This window comes from Pezoporus flaviventris, unplaced genomic scaffold, assembly GCF_033815535.1.
Source record: "Pezoporus flaviventris isolate CSIRO_AGI_PZ_B2104156 unplaced genomic scaffold, CSIRO_AGI_Pfla_v1 ptg000023l, whole genome shotgun sequence".
Taxonomy (NCBI): domain Eukaryota; kingdom Metazoa; phylum Chordata; class Aves; order Psittaciformes; family Psittacidae; genus Pezoporus; species Pezoporus flaviventris.
In genome coordinates this window covers 14,355,287-14,370,595 of record NW_026892571.1, presented here as the reverse complement: position 1 = coordinate 14,370,595, position 15,309 = coordinate 14,355,287, and the positions used below count along the sequence as shown (strand labels likewise).

At 49.4% G+C, this 15,309-nt stretch overlaps 2 protein-coding genes across 5 annotated transcripts; one reads left to right on the top strand and one right to left on the bottom strand.

Moving 5' to 3' along the window:
* The first annotated feature begins 48 nt into the window (after positions 1–48).
* On the top strand, positions 49–5,296 carry MYOZ3 (myozenin 3). 4 transcript variants are annotated; one of them, XM_061456898.1, is made up of 7 exons: positions 49–334; positions 936–1,018; positions 1,399–1,553; positions 1,788–1,856; positions 1,949–2,096; positions 2,262–2,433; positions 5,134–5,296. In XM_061456898.1, the coding sequence occupies exons 1-7, from the start codon at positions 72–74 to the stop codon at positions 5,294–5,296; spliced, it is 1,053 nt and encodes a 350-aa protein (XP_061312882.1). In that variant the 5' UTR covers positions 49–71. The 4 variants fall into 4 exon arrangements, with proteins under 4 accessions (XP_061312882.1, XP_061312883.1, XP_061312884.1 ...); XM_061456899.1 differs by having other exon boundaries at positions 202–334; positions 932–1,018; XM_061456900.1 differs by having other exon boundaries at positions 202–343; positions 932–1,018.
* A 2,192-nt stretch (positions 5,297–7,488) lies between these two features.
* RBM22 (RNA binding motif protein 22) lies at positions 7,489–15,240 on the bottom strand. Its single transcript, XM_061456897.1, has 11 exons — positions 15,101–15,240; positions 14,546–14,599; positions 12,961–12,990; positions 11,908–12,040; positions 11,502–11,602; positions 11,172–11,344; positions 10,433–10,633; positions 9,781–9,945; positions 9,276–9,364; positions 8,627–8,758; positions 7,489–7,948 (listed from the first exon to the last, which is right to left on the bottom strand). The coding sequence occupies exons 1-11, from the start codon at positions 15,152–15,154 to the stop codon at positions 7,818–7,820; spliced, it is 1,263 nt and encodes a 420-aa protein (XP_061312881.1). The 5' UTR covers positions 15,155–15,240; the 3' UTR covers positions 7,489–7,817.
* Positions 15,241–15,309: the final 69 nt, after the last annotated feature.

Below are 15,309 nucleotides of genomic sequence, written 5' to 3'. Positions count from 1 at the left end.
TGTGGCACATGGTCACCTCCTGCTGCTGCTGCATGGACACCGTCCCAGTCCCCAAGGGCCATCCCTGCTCCATGCAGGGTGACAGATCCCAATCCCAAGGGTCAGCCCCGCTCCGCCCCCTTTCTCAGCCAGAAATAGCTGCTGTCCCGCGCTGGACCTTGGCATCTGGTCTGGAGCCCAGCACCGGTTGGGGCAAGCAGCAGGAGCCCTGGGGTGTCCCGGAGGACCAGCTGGGGCCACCAAGCACTGGTGACCACAGCTTGGCTTCAGCCTCATCCCCGGCGCAGCAGGAGAGCATCTTTGGTGTCCAACGCCAGGGACATCCCCTGGCCAGGTAAGGGAGGTGAGGTCCCACACTGGGGTCAGCGGATGGGTGGGTGCTTGGGGGCACTCCAGTCTTAGTGGTGGGGACATCACCACCATGGGGCCAGGGTATGGTGTGCCCAGAGTGGGGTGCCCGGTACACAGCTCCTGGCTGTCTGCCCAGCTCCGGCAGGGTCAGGGTTGTGGCTCCCACACCCTCAGGGCCGTGGCTGAAAATAGCTCTGCTGGAGCAGAGGTGCTGGTGGGTGGCAGCCAGGGCCCTGCTCGGCTGCAGGCTATGGGTGCTGCTCCCAGGGGGCTCAGGGCATGAGGACACTGGCTCATTGTGGGCAAGGAGGACACTTTCTGCCCTACAGAAAGGCAACAGGCAGAGGCTGAAGGGCAGCATGCTTTAAATGTTCTCCTGCATCCAATAACTGAATGGAGAGCAGAATAGGAGTGATGCTGACCAGGGAAGCACCTGGGGACGATGCTGGCCAGGGGGGATGCTCAGGGATGAAACTGGCCAGGGAGGATGCTCAGCCAAGCCTGACCTCTCCCCATGGAATGCCTGGGGCTGATGCATCCCCATGCTTGGTGCCACCCCACGGCTGCCTCTCTCTTCCAGCCAGGCAGGATCCGTCCCCCTTGCACAGAGCTGCCCCAGGAGCACAGCAGCAAGTAATGGCCATCATGAGACCGGGCCCTGAGGATGGTAAGGGGGTTCTGGGGGTGCTGCCAGTCCCGGGACAGTGCTGCCCTCCCTGCCCAGGGGCCAGACCCAGCTCTGGTTGAGGTCCCGCAGGGTCTCTGTGCCTTGGTGCCCTCTCGCACTACAGCCCCAAGGGGCAGCCATTGCATGTTGAGGGCTGGAGGGGTCCATGCATGGGGGTGAGAGGAGCTGTTAGAGCCTCTGGAGCTGAGGTAACTCCCAGGTAATTCCCCACACTGGTCCCTGGCACAGCTCCGGGTGCAGGCACAGCAGCAGGGACCCCAATGATGGGACACCACTGCCCCTGCACAAGGCACGGGGGTCCCCAGCCCTGCAGCAGCCTCATTTGTGGCTGTGTTCTCCCCTGCCCCCCCCCCCCCCAGAGCCCCAGCTGGACCTGGGCAAGAAGATGAGCACCACGCAGGACCTGATGATAGAGGAGCTCTCCCTGCCCCACAACCGCGGGTCCCGGCTCTTCCAGCAGCGCCAGCGCCGCATGCAGCGCTTCACCTTTGAGAACCTCGGCAGCCACAGGGAGGTGGGTCTGCGGCTCAGCCCCAGCTCCAACCGGGACAGCCCTTTCCCAGCAGAGAAGCGATTCCTGGGGCGGTCAGGGGGGTCTCAGCCATGCAGTTACATTGAGATGAAGGGAGAGGAGGGGTGGCTTGGTGGGATGGGTACGGAGATGGGCAAGGCTCAGCATCCACCAAAGAGCAAGGGGATGGCACCAGTCCCTCTGTGCATCACTAACCCCTCTCCTCACCTCCTGCAGCTCCCAGGGCCGGGTGGCTCACACCGCACAGAGAGAGGTGACAGGGAGGGAGCAGCAAATGAGTGGACGGTGAGTTGGTGAAGGAGGCTCCAAGATGCTTTCAGCAGCCTCTTGAAAGGGCAGGGGGAGCACCCTGTGCCCATTGACTCTCCCCTCTGCAGGCAGGGGAGGATGCTGGGGGCCAGCAGAGTTACCACTCCGAGCTCCACGTGGCAGCATCGCCCCAGGGCGGCCCCCCTGAAGTGCCCAAGAAGACACAGAAAGTCCTGCAGATGAGTAAAATCCTCAACCCCGATGCTCTGGCCCCAGGTAAATGCCACCTGCACCCCAGAGGTGACACCACTGTCAGCTCACAATGAGAGGCTGCGGGCAGCGAGCACCAGACCCTTATATGTATAAATACATAACAGGTATATCTGTTGTATGTTCCTACTCCTGTACCCACATCAGCCCATGTCCTCTCCCCCTCCACAGGCTACTCAGGTCCCCTCAAAGAAGTCCCTCCGGAGAAGTTCAATGTCACCGCCATCCCCAAGGGCTACCGATCCCCATGGCACGACCTCCTTGGTGACAAGGACAATGCCGTGCTCGGCGAGTACCAGCCACCCATGAGACCCTCTCAATGGGACTTCAGGAGCTTCAACAGGTAATGCTGGCCAAGGAGCAGGCACCAGCATCCTGTCTGTCCCTACCTCAGCAAGCACTTTGCATCCTGCCAGGGAAATGCAATGTTCCATCCTGTCTTTACAGAGCACTCTGTGGCTCCTCTGCAAAGGTCCCTGCCTCAAGCAGCTCCCCACATCTCCTATTAGCTCCACCACTGTGTTAGTGCAGCTTGATCTCATGGTCCTGGAGAAGGAATAGCTGCTGTTCCAGCCAGGCTCAGCTCTGGGTTGGGTGGAGGAATGGCACAGATAGTGCCAAGTCTCTCTCATAATGTCACTAAGGTATCCAAGCAGCTGCTGGAAGCAGTGGGGGGATAAGGTTAATCTTCCCACAAAGTGCTAAGAGGTCACCAGATTCCTTCCAAACACCTGCTTGAGACTGAAGTCTTCAGGCCAGGGAGGTCCTGCTGGCTCAGCCTGGCAAGATCCATGCTTTGAGTGGAGTATGGAAGGCTGCTGCCTCCTTGCACCTCCAAATCACACTGGGGTAGAGTTTGGGACCCTAGATAATCTCCTTTCTGGAAAGGTGCCTGGTGGGGATCCAGAAGATGGAGATCTGGTGGTAGCAAAGCATCAGCAGCCCGAGGTAGGATAAAGACAACTGAGTTTTTAAGCTGAACATCATCCCAGGGAATCTGCAAACTGAGCTCCTGGCTCTCCTCCTTCCCAAAAGCTTCTTCCATGAGGATGACAATACGTTATCCTTGCTGGCCAAAGTCACCTTCCAATAGGCAAGTTCCCACTGGAGCTAACTTTCCAGGGCACAGCACTGCTCCCTGTCACACCATCATCTGCCATGGTGCTGGGCCTCTGCAAGCAGCAGCTCTCCTGAGCCCACAGTCAAGCTGTATCCAAGTTGAGGGTGACACAAGTGTTGGGCTTTGAGCGCTTGGCAGAAGGAGCTGTTGGGAACTACAACCCCTCTGCATGGCAATTGTGTCCCAAAGGGCAGAGATCTCAGCTGGTGGAGCTGAGATGGTGCTGCCACCATCCCTCTGCTTCTCTTCTCTCCCTCAGCCCTGTGGCTTTGCTGTGTGGCACGGCGAGGGGCACAGCACAAGGCTGCTGTATGCTCATTCCCTCTGCATTTCCCCTTCCACACCAGTGAGTGCTGCAGTGCACTGGAGTGGGGCTGAGGGAGAGAGGGAAGAGGGATAACAGAAGGGACAAGCAAAGGGGCTGCAAGAGCTGTTCCCTCAGGTTTTCCTTCCCAGAAGCTTCCCTGGAGCAGTAACATCCAAGGAGGTGCCATAGGGGGAGAACAAGGAGCTGCTGCACACACTGAGCTCTTTTATTCAACATTTACCCATATTCCTGCCTCAGGATTTATTTATGGATGGGGACTGAAGCAAGGGCATGTTTCTGAATAATGCTTTCCCCTGTTCTCTTTCTCCCTTCTCACATGCTGCCTTTCTATTTAAAGTCTTGAACTGTTATTTAATACAGATGGATGCTAATTTAACACCAAGCCTCTCGCCACCTCCTCTAATTCTTCACCGAGGCATGAAGTTTCAGAGAGCCAATCTGCTTTTAACTGGGCTTTTCATGATCTTCCAAGCTGTTGGCTTTTAAATCACTTCTCACTTCATCAAATACCAAACTGCAGGAAAACAAGCTTTTGGGAACAGATCCGCTAAGAGAGAAGCCAGTAGTGTTGCCCAAAGCGAGGTGAATCCCAGCTCAGCTCACCCAGGTCACAGGGCACATTCACCATCTCAACAGCAACTGTGTTAAAGCAGACTTCAAGTCTGGTTAAAGTTGGGATTTATTCAGGCTATGATGTGAGGACACTTTGCTAAATTGCACTGCCTTAAGAGAGAGTAAACCCAAGCTTTGGAAATGACTGTCATTTCCCAGAAGAGAGAAAGTTCCTGGAACAAACCTCTCTCTTTTACCTTTTCCCCCTTTATTTCTCTTCTGTTGCAAAACAGTGCCACGTTACTCATGCTCAAGCAGCGCTTCCCAAAGCAAATATTCCCAGCTCTGCCTCATTGATAGCTCAGCCTCCATGTGCTGCTCCAAAACCAACATTCTTGGCTTCTCAGAGGCTGTCACTCTCTTCCCAAATCCCTTTCCACATTTCTCCAAAAAGGGATGACAGCTCTTGCCCCCGCACTGCTCCTCCTGTTAGTCATTGTTGAAGAGAAGCTGTCCCAAAAGGCTACCTAGAGCCAAGGCCAAGAGAGAGGCAGTTGCCTGCACACATGCTAGAGCCATCAGGAGGCAGCACTATCGGCCTCAGCCCTCTGCAGAACACTTTAGCTGTGGATAAGTCACTTCCTGAAGGCCAGAGGGTTTGTTACCATCACTTGCTCTCTTCATCTAACCCCTTTCACACACAGCTCATCTCTACTGCTGGCGGTGAAGCCCATCAAAAGAGACTACAGTGAAGGTAACAACACGCTTCCTCCCTCCCATTCCACAGCCACTCAGGCACCAAACCCCACTCTGGCTTGCTAAAGCTTGAGCTGAGGTTGGCTCTGTACAAGAGAAGCCATCTCCCTGGGCTGGCAGAGGCTCTAATGGCATCCTGGGGACAAAGAGAAGGGTTATCACTTTCTACAGGCCTTGATAGACTACTGCTGGGCTCAGTTACTAAATCCAGACCTGCTTTTTCTCTCACCTTTACTACTCACAATCCCTCCTTGTAACATGCTAAATCTGCTGCTTCTCTGCTGCAGGACTCCTGCCCCGTTTGACAGAACACAGCTCAGTGACCTGTTCTTTGTGCCTGCCACGGAGCTGGACAACCTGAGCACTCTGGAGGTGATTGACAACAGGCGTAACTTCAACAGGGTGCCGCAAGGCTGGGTGCGGATTCTACCGGAGAGCGACGAGCTGTAGCACACGTGCTCCCTTCCCCATCACCATGGATGCTTCTCTTGCTAGACTCAAGCACACTTCGCACTGTAGGGGAGAGAGGAGTTAAGTGTTCTCCATGAAAGCCAAGCTGGTGGTCTCTGGTTGTTGCCTTCTTCAGCAGGATTTGAACAAGTTCAAGGCCAGGACCATTTTGAACCCCCCTTGTACCTGCCACCGACACGAGGGCAGCCAAGCTCTCGCCATTAACACAATTCCATGTAAAACGTCCTGTTCAGCCTGTCCTCATGGAAAATGGCAGGAGCACTGGCTGCAGCACACCAAGGTGTCCCACTGCTGCTGCACCGACACACAAAACCTGCTCTAACAGATGGAGAAATTCCATCTTCAGGACAACTCTACATCTGTCATTCCGGTCAGGACAGCAAGAGGAGGTGATAATTGAAGAGCAGCAGCAAAACAAGTCACCAGAAGCATTGGCATGTTAAAAGCTGTTACCCAGGGCTTGGCTAGACAACAAAAACAAATGCAGAACTGGAAATCTGCCTGTTCACCAGCACAGCACAACCAGGGTATATGGGAGAGAAACACGCTGGAAACTTGTGCCCCTTTTTCCATAAGCTTCTGGCTGGCACTTGGCAGCTGATATTTTCCCCTTCTCACTGCTATCTGCATGCCTTGCTTAAACATCTCAACTCTTTGATTGACTTATGCCAGATTTGCTTCCAATCCAGTCAGTAAGGATCAGGCCCTGCCTGGAATCACTGCACTGCAGAACTGCACCAGTCCGAAGGCACTGCCAGGGTATTTCGGTAACTTCTGCATCAGCAGGAGGGAAAATGAGCACAGCCACAACTCCAGAGCAAGCACAGCCTTCCCTCTGAATGTGAGCATCAGCAGTGACACACAGTGGGACACACAGCTACCAACAGGCTCCAGGACAGTCACTGAAACATCTGGAAAACCCTGCTCATTGCTAACAAGAATCTAACTTCAAATGCTTCCATCAGGTTCTTACCTTTATTTTATCTTCCAAAAGCAGGAACATCAGCATAAATGGTTTTTCTTCCACCACCATGGTTGAATTGGGCAAATAAATTTGCTGGTAAAAAAGCAGCTAACAGCTGCCTCAGGTGTATGTGTGGTGCTGTGGAGATCCCACACAGGGAGTCTGCTGCCACAACACACCATTCAGGGAGGAAACTTTAACTGAAGGGAAATGGGAAATGCAACTGGAAAGCAAAAAAGTCCTTTCCTTAAAACATTAAAATTTTGTGATGATCAAGGGCTGTTCCAAAGCCCTCTCTCCAATTTGTCCATTAGCTGTAGAACCTGTGTACCCCTGGGGACCTGGCTGGAAGTAATAAATGAATTGTGACAACGTAAAGCCTGTTTGCATTCCAGATCTGCCTGCTCAGCGCTCACAGCTCCGAAGGCAAATTGGGGCCAGAGCAGTGACAAAGGCTGCAGCCCTTCCTCATGCACCAGCAGGCTTCTGCCTGGCCTCCAACACTGCCCTGGAAGGGGTTTCACAGAAACTAAACCAGTAACCTGGGCCCAGAGCCCAGCTTTTTCTCCAGAGGAAGCCAACTATGGCCCTGGTACCAACTCCCAGAGCCTGGCAGCACCAGTGGCATCACTCAGGGCAGCAGGTAACACCTACTGTCATTGCCCACTCTCCACCCTGGCTTTGGCAGCAGCCAAATAAAACTCCCAAGTCCTCAGACACTGTCTCCACCAAGCAGGGTCTAAGCAAAAGATTGAAAAATTCAAGCATTTTAATGTATTTTTTTAAAAAACCAAGCAAATGAAGCTTCAGAACAGGTCCCGTCATGTGTTGCTGTACAGAAAGATGTCCACAGATCCACTGCATGAACACAGCTGACATACAGATGCACCACCCAGAGGCTGCTCGCATGACCTAATCTCATATTGCTCATGATGTGCAGGATTAGAAATGAAGCATGAAAAAGGGGTTGGTTTGGTTTTTTTTTAAGCCAGAAGTCAAAAAAAAAAGAAGGGGGGAAATTCTGTGGCAATAGTAAGGCAAATCCCATGGGTTTGGCACATCCAATATGCTTGTTTTCTGGCTCTTATTTGGTCTTTAATACCTCATTAGAATAATAAGTCATTAGTTACCTGACAGAGAAGTCTCTGGTTACCTTTACACAGTCCATGGTGTTCAGACTGAGGACATCAGATGAGCTTCAAAAGGGTTTGGTTTTGTTTCTTCCAGAAGTTTATTTAAAAGTGTGCAAACGGGATACACGAGAGCACAGTCATTCTGGGACACCTGATCCACAGATCCCTGACAGCCCTTCTGTCTGCCCCTTCTCCCCCTAAACCCCCCCACCCCTCAACACTACATGAAAGATCTGGGATGTATCCACAATCTGATTAGCTAGCAGACACACGGAGCTCAGCCTGCCCAGCATCTGCAAGTAGGGAAATAAGGCTGCTCTAGCTCACCCACAGCTCGACATATGGTGCTATCATGGTAACTAGAAAATAACATTTACTTCAAGGATGAGGGTGGCAGGAGGTGCTAGGGGCTGCTGTGCTTCCCTGCATGGGCACCCATCCTCTGGGGATCTTGAGATGGGTAGTGAATGGGGCCTGGGGCTCGCATGAAGGGAGGCGGTGGCCCCATGGCGTGGAACATGTGTGGACCGAAACCTGTGGAAACAAAGTTGGCAGCTTCAGACAAAGAGAACAGGGAACACATGTACCACTGCTTGAAAGTGTCACCAGAAAACAGCTGGCTTACAGCTGTGCCTTAGAAACATACATTTCTCCTGTGACTCCTCAAATCCCCAAACTCCTTCCCCTCTATCCAGTACAACTGGGGGCAATCCTCACCCAACACACATCCTTCCTCACAGATAAAAGCTGGTGGGAGGACTGGACAGATGTCTGTAATACCAATCGAATGCTTTCTACTGAAGCATAGAGTAAACCAAATACATCCACAAGAGTCTGATGTCTCACAAAACAAAAGGGTCTCCAGATAGATACATACACACAGCTAAACACAGGCTGGCATTCAACCAGTTGCAAAATTACCCTTTGAAGGTTAAGTTAATGCGGCATTTACACAGCCAGCAAAAGCACTGAGGAGGTCTCAGTACCAGGAACAGGGATCTCTGACATGCCTGAGAATTTGCAAGTGAATACATACCATGACAGGCAGCTCAGTTTAATTAAACTGTGCTGACAGCTCATTTTAGGTCATCAGTTTACACTGCATGATCAGGGATGAGGAAACTCAACTCAGGGCATGCATCAGTGCGAGACAACAGCAGAACAAGGAGGACTTGATCATCTAACCCCCACTTGAAGGGGAAACATAAGTACCTGGAGGTGGTGGTGGAGCAATGCCAGGAGGAGGAGGCAAGGCAATGTTAACCACGGCTGGAGGGCCACTTGGAGGTAGGTTGAAGTAATTTGCAGAAGCCTCCTCTTCTGCAGCTGGAGGAGGAGGGAGAGCTGCACAAAAAGTACACGGTGGTTATGGAAAATCTCTCAATCAAGATATGCAGAGGCGTGTGCCTTCAGAGAGAGAGAGAGGCACAAGCAGCTCTTCCACAAGGACAAAGTGATACTACAATTGCACGTATGAACCAGAGCAGTAAGGACTGCACTGAGACTCCAAACAGTCACCATTTTCCTTCACCCAAAACGAGCTTTGCTTTTTCCATCATATGACACTCAGTGGATAAGAAAGGCATTAACCATGCGTGGGTTGCCAGTACCTCAGACCTAAATAACTTGAATTCAGCTTTATCTTTTCACTCATCACAAAGAAATCTTTTCATCAAGAATTTACTTCTAGACAAAGCTCACCTCTCAATCCCAGCTGGATCTGCTGCAAACCTACTGTAGGTAACTGCTCTGGGCTCACCAGTGCCTCTACTGCCATGAACTCTGCTACTGCTCTCTGAGGTTTAGCTCCAGCCTCTCTCAGGTCAGCATAAGCATTTCAGAGATGTAAACACTCCTTTACCTCCAGGGAGTCCTGGAACTGGCTCCAGCTTTATCCCGGATTCTGTAGTACCTTCCTTGTCCTTATCTTTTCCTCTTGCTGCCTGGGACCTAAAAACCAGAGGAATGTTTGAGAACAAGGATGAGAAAAAGCAAGATAAGCAGATATTCACACCACAATAGTTTCACATTATCTAATCCAGACCCATTGCTTTAGGCCAAAGATGAAAAATTCACAGCCCATCAGAGACACCTGGTACAGAGCGTGCAAACAGTCCTTAAAGGAGACGATGAGAAACAAAACTACAGAAACTCATCCATAACCTTCTACCAGGAAATCCCTTACACAATTTGTGTCATCTCCAACCCAGATCCCACTGTTAAAAGAAAAAGGAACTCTAAGAGTACCCTGACTATTTACAGATCAGTACTTACTCCAGGGTAACACCCAACTTGTTCTTCAAGGCTGCATAACTGAGTGAAGAACCTTGTGGCAAAATCCTCAAGGTTTCCTCGCCCTCACTCACCTTCCCCATTTGACATTGAGCCTGCGGCCATTCACGATGAGCTTGTTGAAGGATTTCTCAGCAGCCACTTCTGCTGCTTGGCGGGTGGCGAACTGGATGAAGGCACATTGCTGCCTCTGCACCACCGTGATCGTTCGGATCTCCCCAAACTGGTAGAAGTGATTTCTGTGTGGAGAAAAATGAGTGTTAAGAAACCTCACTCCTTCCAGCCACAGGGCACATAGCACTGTATATCTCATCATGTGCCAAAATAGTTTATGCTCAAATCCTTTTTTTTCTCCATCACTAGTTCAGAGTAACCATTAGAAATCAAGCCTCTTATCCCTCTATAAAATTATGGAGCAATAAAAACTCTGCAGCAGCTTTTCTCAGGAGCTAGAGAGGCTATGGGACTTTCTTGTACCAAGTGTAGCACAATATCCCCAACAGCTCAGGATGACTCATCTTTATAGAGAGAAATTTTAATCAAAGCATTTGAAATGTGCCTGTTTACTGTTCCCCACTAAGCTGGCACTCCTCTGCACTTCCCCATTAAGGAAAACTGAAAACCAGATTGACTTTTTCCCCTTCCAAGAGATTTTCTCACTTGGAGATGAGCAGTAATCAAAGCTTCAAATACCAAATCAAGGGCAATACAAATTCACCAACGCACCTGAGATCTGATTCAGTGATGGTATCTCCAAGCCCTCCAACATACAGTGTAGTGATAGTCTTGTCATCAGGGGGGTCCAGACGAGGCATGGTGGATGCTCGCTTCAGGAGTTTATCAGCCACGGGATCATTAATTCCATAGTAACGATCTTTGATGTTCTGATCAGCCAGAGGATCGTCTGGATCTGTAGGTTTCTCATGTCTAAGGTTCAGCAAACAAACGTCACTCACAGTCGCATCACATTAAAATTACTGTAACTGCCCTCTTCCCTCTGGTCACTTACATGTTAACCCCGTTCACACAAACACGCCAAAATGAACAAAAAGCCACAAGAGCTTAAACAGAGCCAGGACTGCCTCAAGTTGTGAATGAATGGCACTTCTGACAGCTCAGTGCTCAACACTACACAATATAACAGCTGGATTTCAAATGGCCTCTTGTTCAAAGACAAAGATCTCTGATTGAGGGGACTGACACCACAAAGGGAAAAAATGAACTATGCAAGAGCAGAGCTGCAGTCGCTGCTTCAGCAAAGCACTGCAAGATCACACAGCTGATTCCTAAAAAACCAACTTGCCACAACAAAGATTCATCCACCGGTGCTACGGCCCAACTGAACCCAAGTTTCACACTGACCCCAATTAGAGTGTTATGTCTGCAGCACTCCCTGTTCTTCTACCCCAAGGGGAGCTGTATCTGACAGTGATTAACAAATTAAGTGTTTAAGATGTCTTTGTACCTGTAGGGACACTCTTCTCCTCTCTTGCACTCTCCTTTTACCCAGAAGGAACAGATGTGAGGACGGTTACGTTTGTAATAAGGAGTGGTCCGAGCCAGCTTCAGCAGCATGTCACTGGTAGATGTAGCTTTTCCCAGTGCACCAACTGGCCTAGTGCCATCAGAATTGGATATCTAAACAGTAGTTCAAATACAAATAATTATGTATAAAACACCATTGAAAACTCATGCACAGAATAAGACTAAGCAAATGACTTTAAGATAAGCTAGGTCATTCCTCTCTTATATACATCAACACAGAAAAAGTATGACTAAAACTACACTCTCTTACCTCTCGTTCCATGTTCTGGGTGTAGTATTCTTTATTGACATCAGATTTAGGCATTTCATCTTTAAGGGACAGTCCTGCATCCCGCACTTGAATAGGCAAACCTGGAATGAAACAAACCAAACAAAAATAAATCCTTATGAAGCACAAGCTGAAAGAGCAGAAATAGTTACTGCAACATGCACACGCCAGAGATAACTCATGTAACAGCTCAAGCAGACCATGCTGCCCCTGAGCCTCAGCAGAGATGTAACCATCAAGACTTGCTCTTCTCAAAGACTGTCCAGAGACATGCACACAGTGAGACATTGCACCAGCATTCATTTCAGAGGCAAGCAGCTCCTTCTGTTAGTTCAGAGGCAAGAGGAGCAAGCAGCTCCTTCTCTTCGTTCACATTTTTGGTACACACCATATTCCAGGTCAAGCAGACAGGTTTGACAGACGTTCTTCAGCTTGCTGCACGTTTGGCACACTTCTGTCTTCTTGAAGCGCATGCGAACACCAGGGCACCAGCGGAACACTGTGAAAGGCCTGGCACAAATCTAACAACAGAAAGTCAACACTTGTATCACTATCACAGATTCAGACCTTAAATATTTGTTTGTATTTGGTGCCTTACTTGGACAGGAGAAAGGTTTAGGAAGGTTTTCTGTCCTGATGTTTTTTGATTCATTACAATAACCTGAATACTAAAAGCAGGTAGACTCAAAAGGAGAAGAAATTCCCCTCCATTCCAGGTGAGGTCAGTATCGAGCTATTAGAGATAGATCACCAGTTATCTATGAGAGATAAATCAGTCACCAGCTCAACAGCAAGCCCAATGAGAAGTTATGAGGCTCCTGGTCCACAAGACAATTACTGCTCTCTATCTTATCTGGTGGAATTATGCATTTGCTTCCACTGCAAGTAGACTTTTTGGAAGGAAAGCAGGATTCCAACACATACCTTCTCCCTGCCACAGATGACAGCTGATAGAAGGAGCAAAACACTCCTTTAATTTCTCTCAGGCAAAATAACACCAAATGTTTCTTGCTCTCTCAGAAATACTCATGGCTTATGTCTTAGACAGCTAACACAATCACCACATAGCCATGAACAACACATTCACAGCAAAACCTAAACTCCAGTTATTTATGCTCCACTCATGAGTGAAAACAAACTTCAGGAGAAAACGTGAGATCATCTAAACCACTGAAATACCTTCAAATCTAGTATAACAATATTTGTAATACCTAATTCTGATTAACATGAATCAATTCTAAGTCTGTCTGAGCACTCTTTCATAATTTTGCTATTTTAAGGCTAACAAAGAACCCATAGACTGACCTCAAGATTTATGTAGTTACAGAAACGCTCTAAGTTGTTAACCCAGATAAGCCAATGGTTTTCTTAACATCAAAATGTATTATTCCAAGATGTGTGCCAGTTTTGACACCCTTTCTTCCAAAGACAACAAACATACCTTGCATTCTTTTCCATATTTTTCTTTGGTCTGAAATACAACCAAAAACAGAAAAAAATGAAATGTCACCAATTTGACATAAACCATGAAACACATCACTGAGGTTACAGCACAGGGATTTTTCCCTCATGCTGCATTTTGACTCACTGACCCCCATGTTTTGGGCTTCCACCTTGGCAGGAAAACAGGACCAAAAAATACAGAGGTAAAAAACTCTCAATCAATTTTTTATTTAGACTCATTCATTAATTAATTCATTAAATGTAAAATCAGAAAGCCAACTGTATGGCCATTAGGTCAAATGAGGTGATCCTGCCTCTCTACTCTGCTCTCATGAGATCTCACTTGGAGTATTGTGTGCAGTTCTGGTGTCCTCAACATAAAAAGGACATGGAATTGTTGGAGCAAGTCCAGAGGAGAGCCACGAGGATGATCAGGGGACTGGAGCACCTCCTGTATGAAGACAGGCTGAGAAAGTTGGGGCTGTTCAGCCTGGAGAAGAGAAGGCTACGTGGAGACCTCATAGCAGCCTTCCAGTATCTGAAGGGGGTCTACAAAGATGCTGGAAAGGGACTCTTCATTAGGGACTGTAGTGGTAGGACAAGGGGTAACGGGGTTAAAACTTAAACAGGGGAAGTTCAGATTGGATATAAGGAAGAAGTTCTTTACTGTAAGGGTGGTGAGGCACTGGAATGGGCTCCCCAAGGAAGTTGTGAATGCTCCATCCTTGGCAGTGTCCAAGGCCAGGTGGGACAGAGCCGTGGGTGACATGTGTTTAGTGCGAAGTGTCCCTGCCCACAGCAGCGGGTTTGAACTTGATGATCTTAAGGTCCTTTCCAATTCTAACTATTCTGTGAAAAGCACAGCACAGTAAGTCTCACCTCAAAGCATTACTGAAAGGTGAGAATGAAACAGAACTTCAGCAGCTATTTTTAAGCGAAGATGATGTTACAGGAAATAAGGCCAAGAAAAGAAGCAGGCTTTACCAGATCACCTATACCAGCAGTAGGGTTGTGCCTCACAAAAACATCATCATCTCTCTCAGCAAACATCATAGCATCTCTCAGCAAATGATCAGGAAAGATCATATGAACATAGGTCAAACACAACTAAACTGAGCACAGAGAAAAGCAACACAAATGGACTGACTCATCCTGCATGGGGGAAATCAAGGAAAACAAACAGGGATTTAAACCACTGCTGGGAGCCTTCATAAAAGAATTTTACTTTCTTTTTACAGGTGCATATTCTTCTTCAGCTTCTACAGGTTTTAGAAGCTGTGCTCAGCTATTTACTATGTCAGCAGCTCATAGTTCTCCACAACACACCATTTACCAGAGCTTTGTGTTCTAGTATTTCCTGCACTCCAGACAATGGATTGTATCATCTTGCTCTCCTTTTTTGACTGATTTACTCTTAAACTGCACACCAACATTGCTGGAACCAAATCCTGTTGAGCAAAACCAATTAATGACAAATGCACAGCAACTTCAGCATCTCCTCCTGTAGCCAGTCTTATTTTAGTCCCCAGACCCCAGAAGTTCCAGGGCCGTAACACAAAAAAGGAGGTCAAACAGGCACATACCATTCGAATATATGGGTTTTCTCCAAGACATGTCTGGCACAGAATAGGGAAGTCCTAAATTGAGCAAAAAAGAAAGAAAAATCAGGATTTTGCAGCAAAGTCTATAATCACAACAGCATTCAAAACACACTTTGCAAACACTGCTGCGGAGTTAAAACTAATGAGACCATCGGAAGAGCTGCAAGCCACGACCCAAGGGCCCATATAATGACAGAACCACGACTCATGGGCTATTCTGGTTCGAAGTAAAACATAAGACAAAGACCGAAAAAGCACATCCCAGCGATCTCAACTCTCCAGCCCTGCCCGCAGCGAATGTCACCACCCCCGTGCCCATTGTTTGCACCGGGCCCACCCAGGAAAGGCCCCATCTCCATACAACGCCCCACAGGCGCAGGACGGGCCCAGCCCGGCCCTCCCCAGATACCGGACACCCCAAACCCCGCCAGGGCCCAGACAGCGGTGTGGGCAGCACGTCCGCTTTCCCAGCCATGGGAGGGCCTGGTAGCGGCGCCAGCCTCCCCCTCCCCGGCAGCGGAAGACCCCGGGGCTCACCGCGTCCTCCCAGTTCTGCCGGTTATAGGTGTTGGAGCCCAGCGATGTGGACATGGCGGCGGCGCTGCCTCAGCGGGCCCGCGCTCCGCCTCCCCCCGCGCCGGGCGGAACTGACGCCACTTCCGCTAGAGATCTACCAATCAGAGAGCTGAGCGAAAAGGGCGCGGCGGGCGAAACCATCGGGATTAGAGGGGGGGGGGGCAGGACGG

Excerpts from the sequence above, each read along its gene's own strand:
- MYOZ3 (XM_061456898.1), top strand. The coding sequence starts at position 72 with ATGCAGGGTGACAGATCCCAATCCCAAGGGTCAGCCCCGCTCCGCCCC. Across the intron at positions 1,019-1,398 it reads GAGACCGGGCCCTGAGGATG|AGCCCCAGCTGGACCTGGGC; the intron begins GTAAGGGGGTTC and ends CCCCCCCCCCAG. Across the intron at positions 1,857-1,948 it reads GAGCAGCAAATGAGTGGACG|GCAGGGGAGGATGCTGGGGG; the intron begins GTGAGTTGGTGA and ends TCCCCTCTGCAG.
- RBM22 (XM_061456897.1), bottom strand. The coding sequence starts at position 15,154 with ATGTCCACATCGCTGGGCTCCAACACCTATAACCGGCAGAACTGGGAG. Across the intron at positions 9,365-9,780 it reads CTCAATGTCAAATGGGGAAG|GTCCCAGGCAGCAAGAGGAA; the intron begins GTGAGTGAGGGC and ends TCTGGTTTTTAG. Across the intron at positions 7,949-8,626 it reads TGCTCCACCACCACCTCCAG|GTTTCGGTCCACACATGTTC; the intron begins GTACTTATGTTT and ends TTGTTTCCACAG.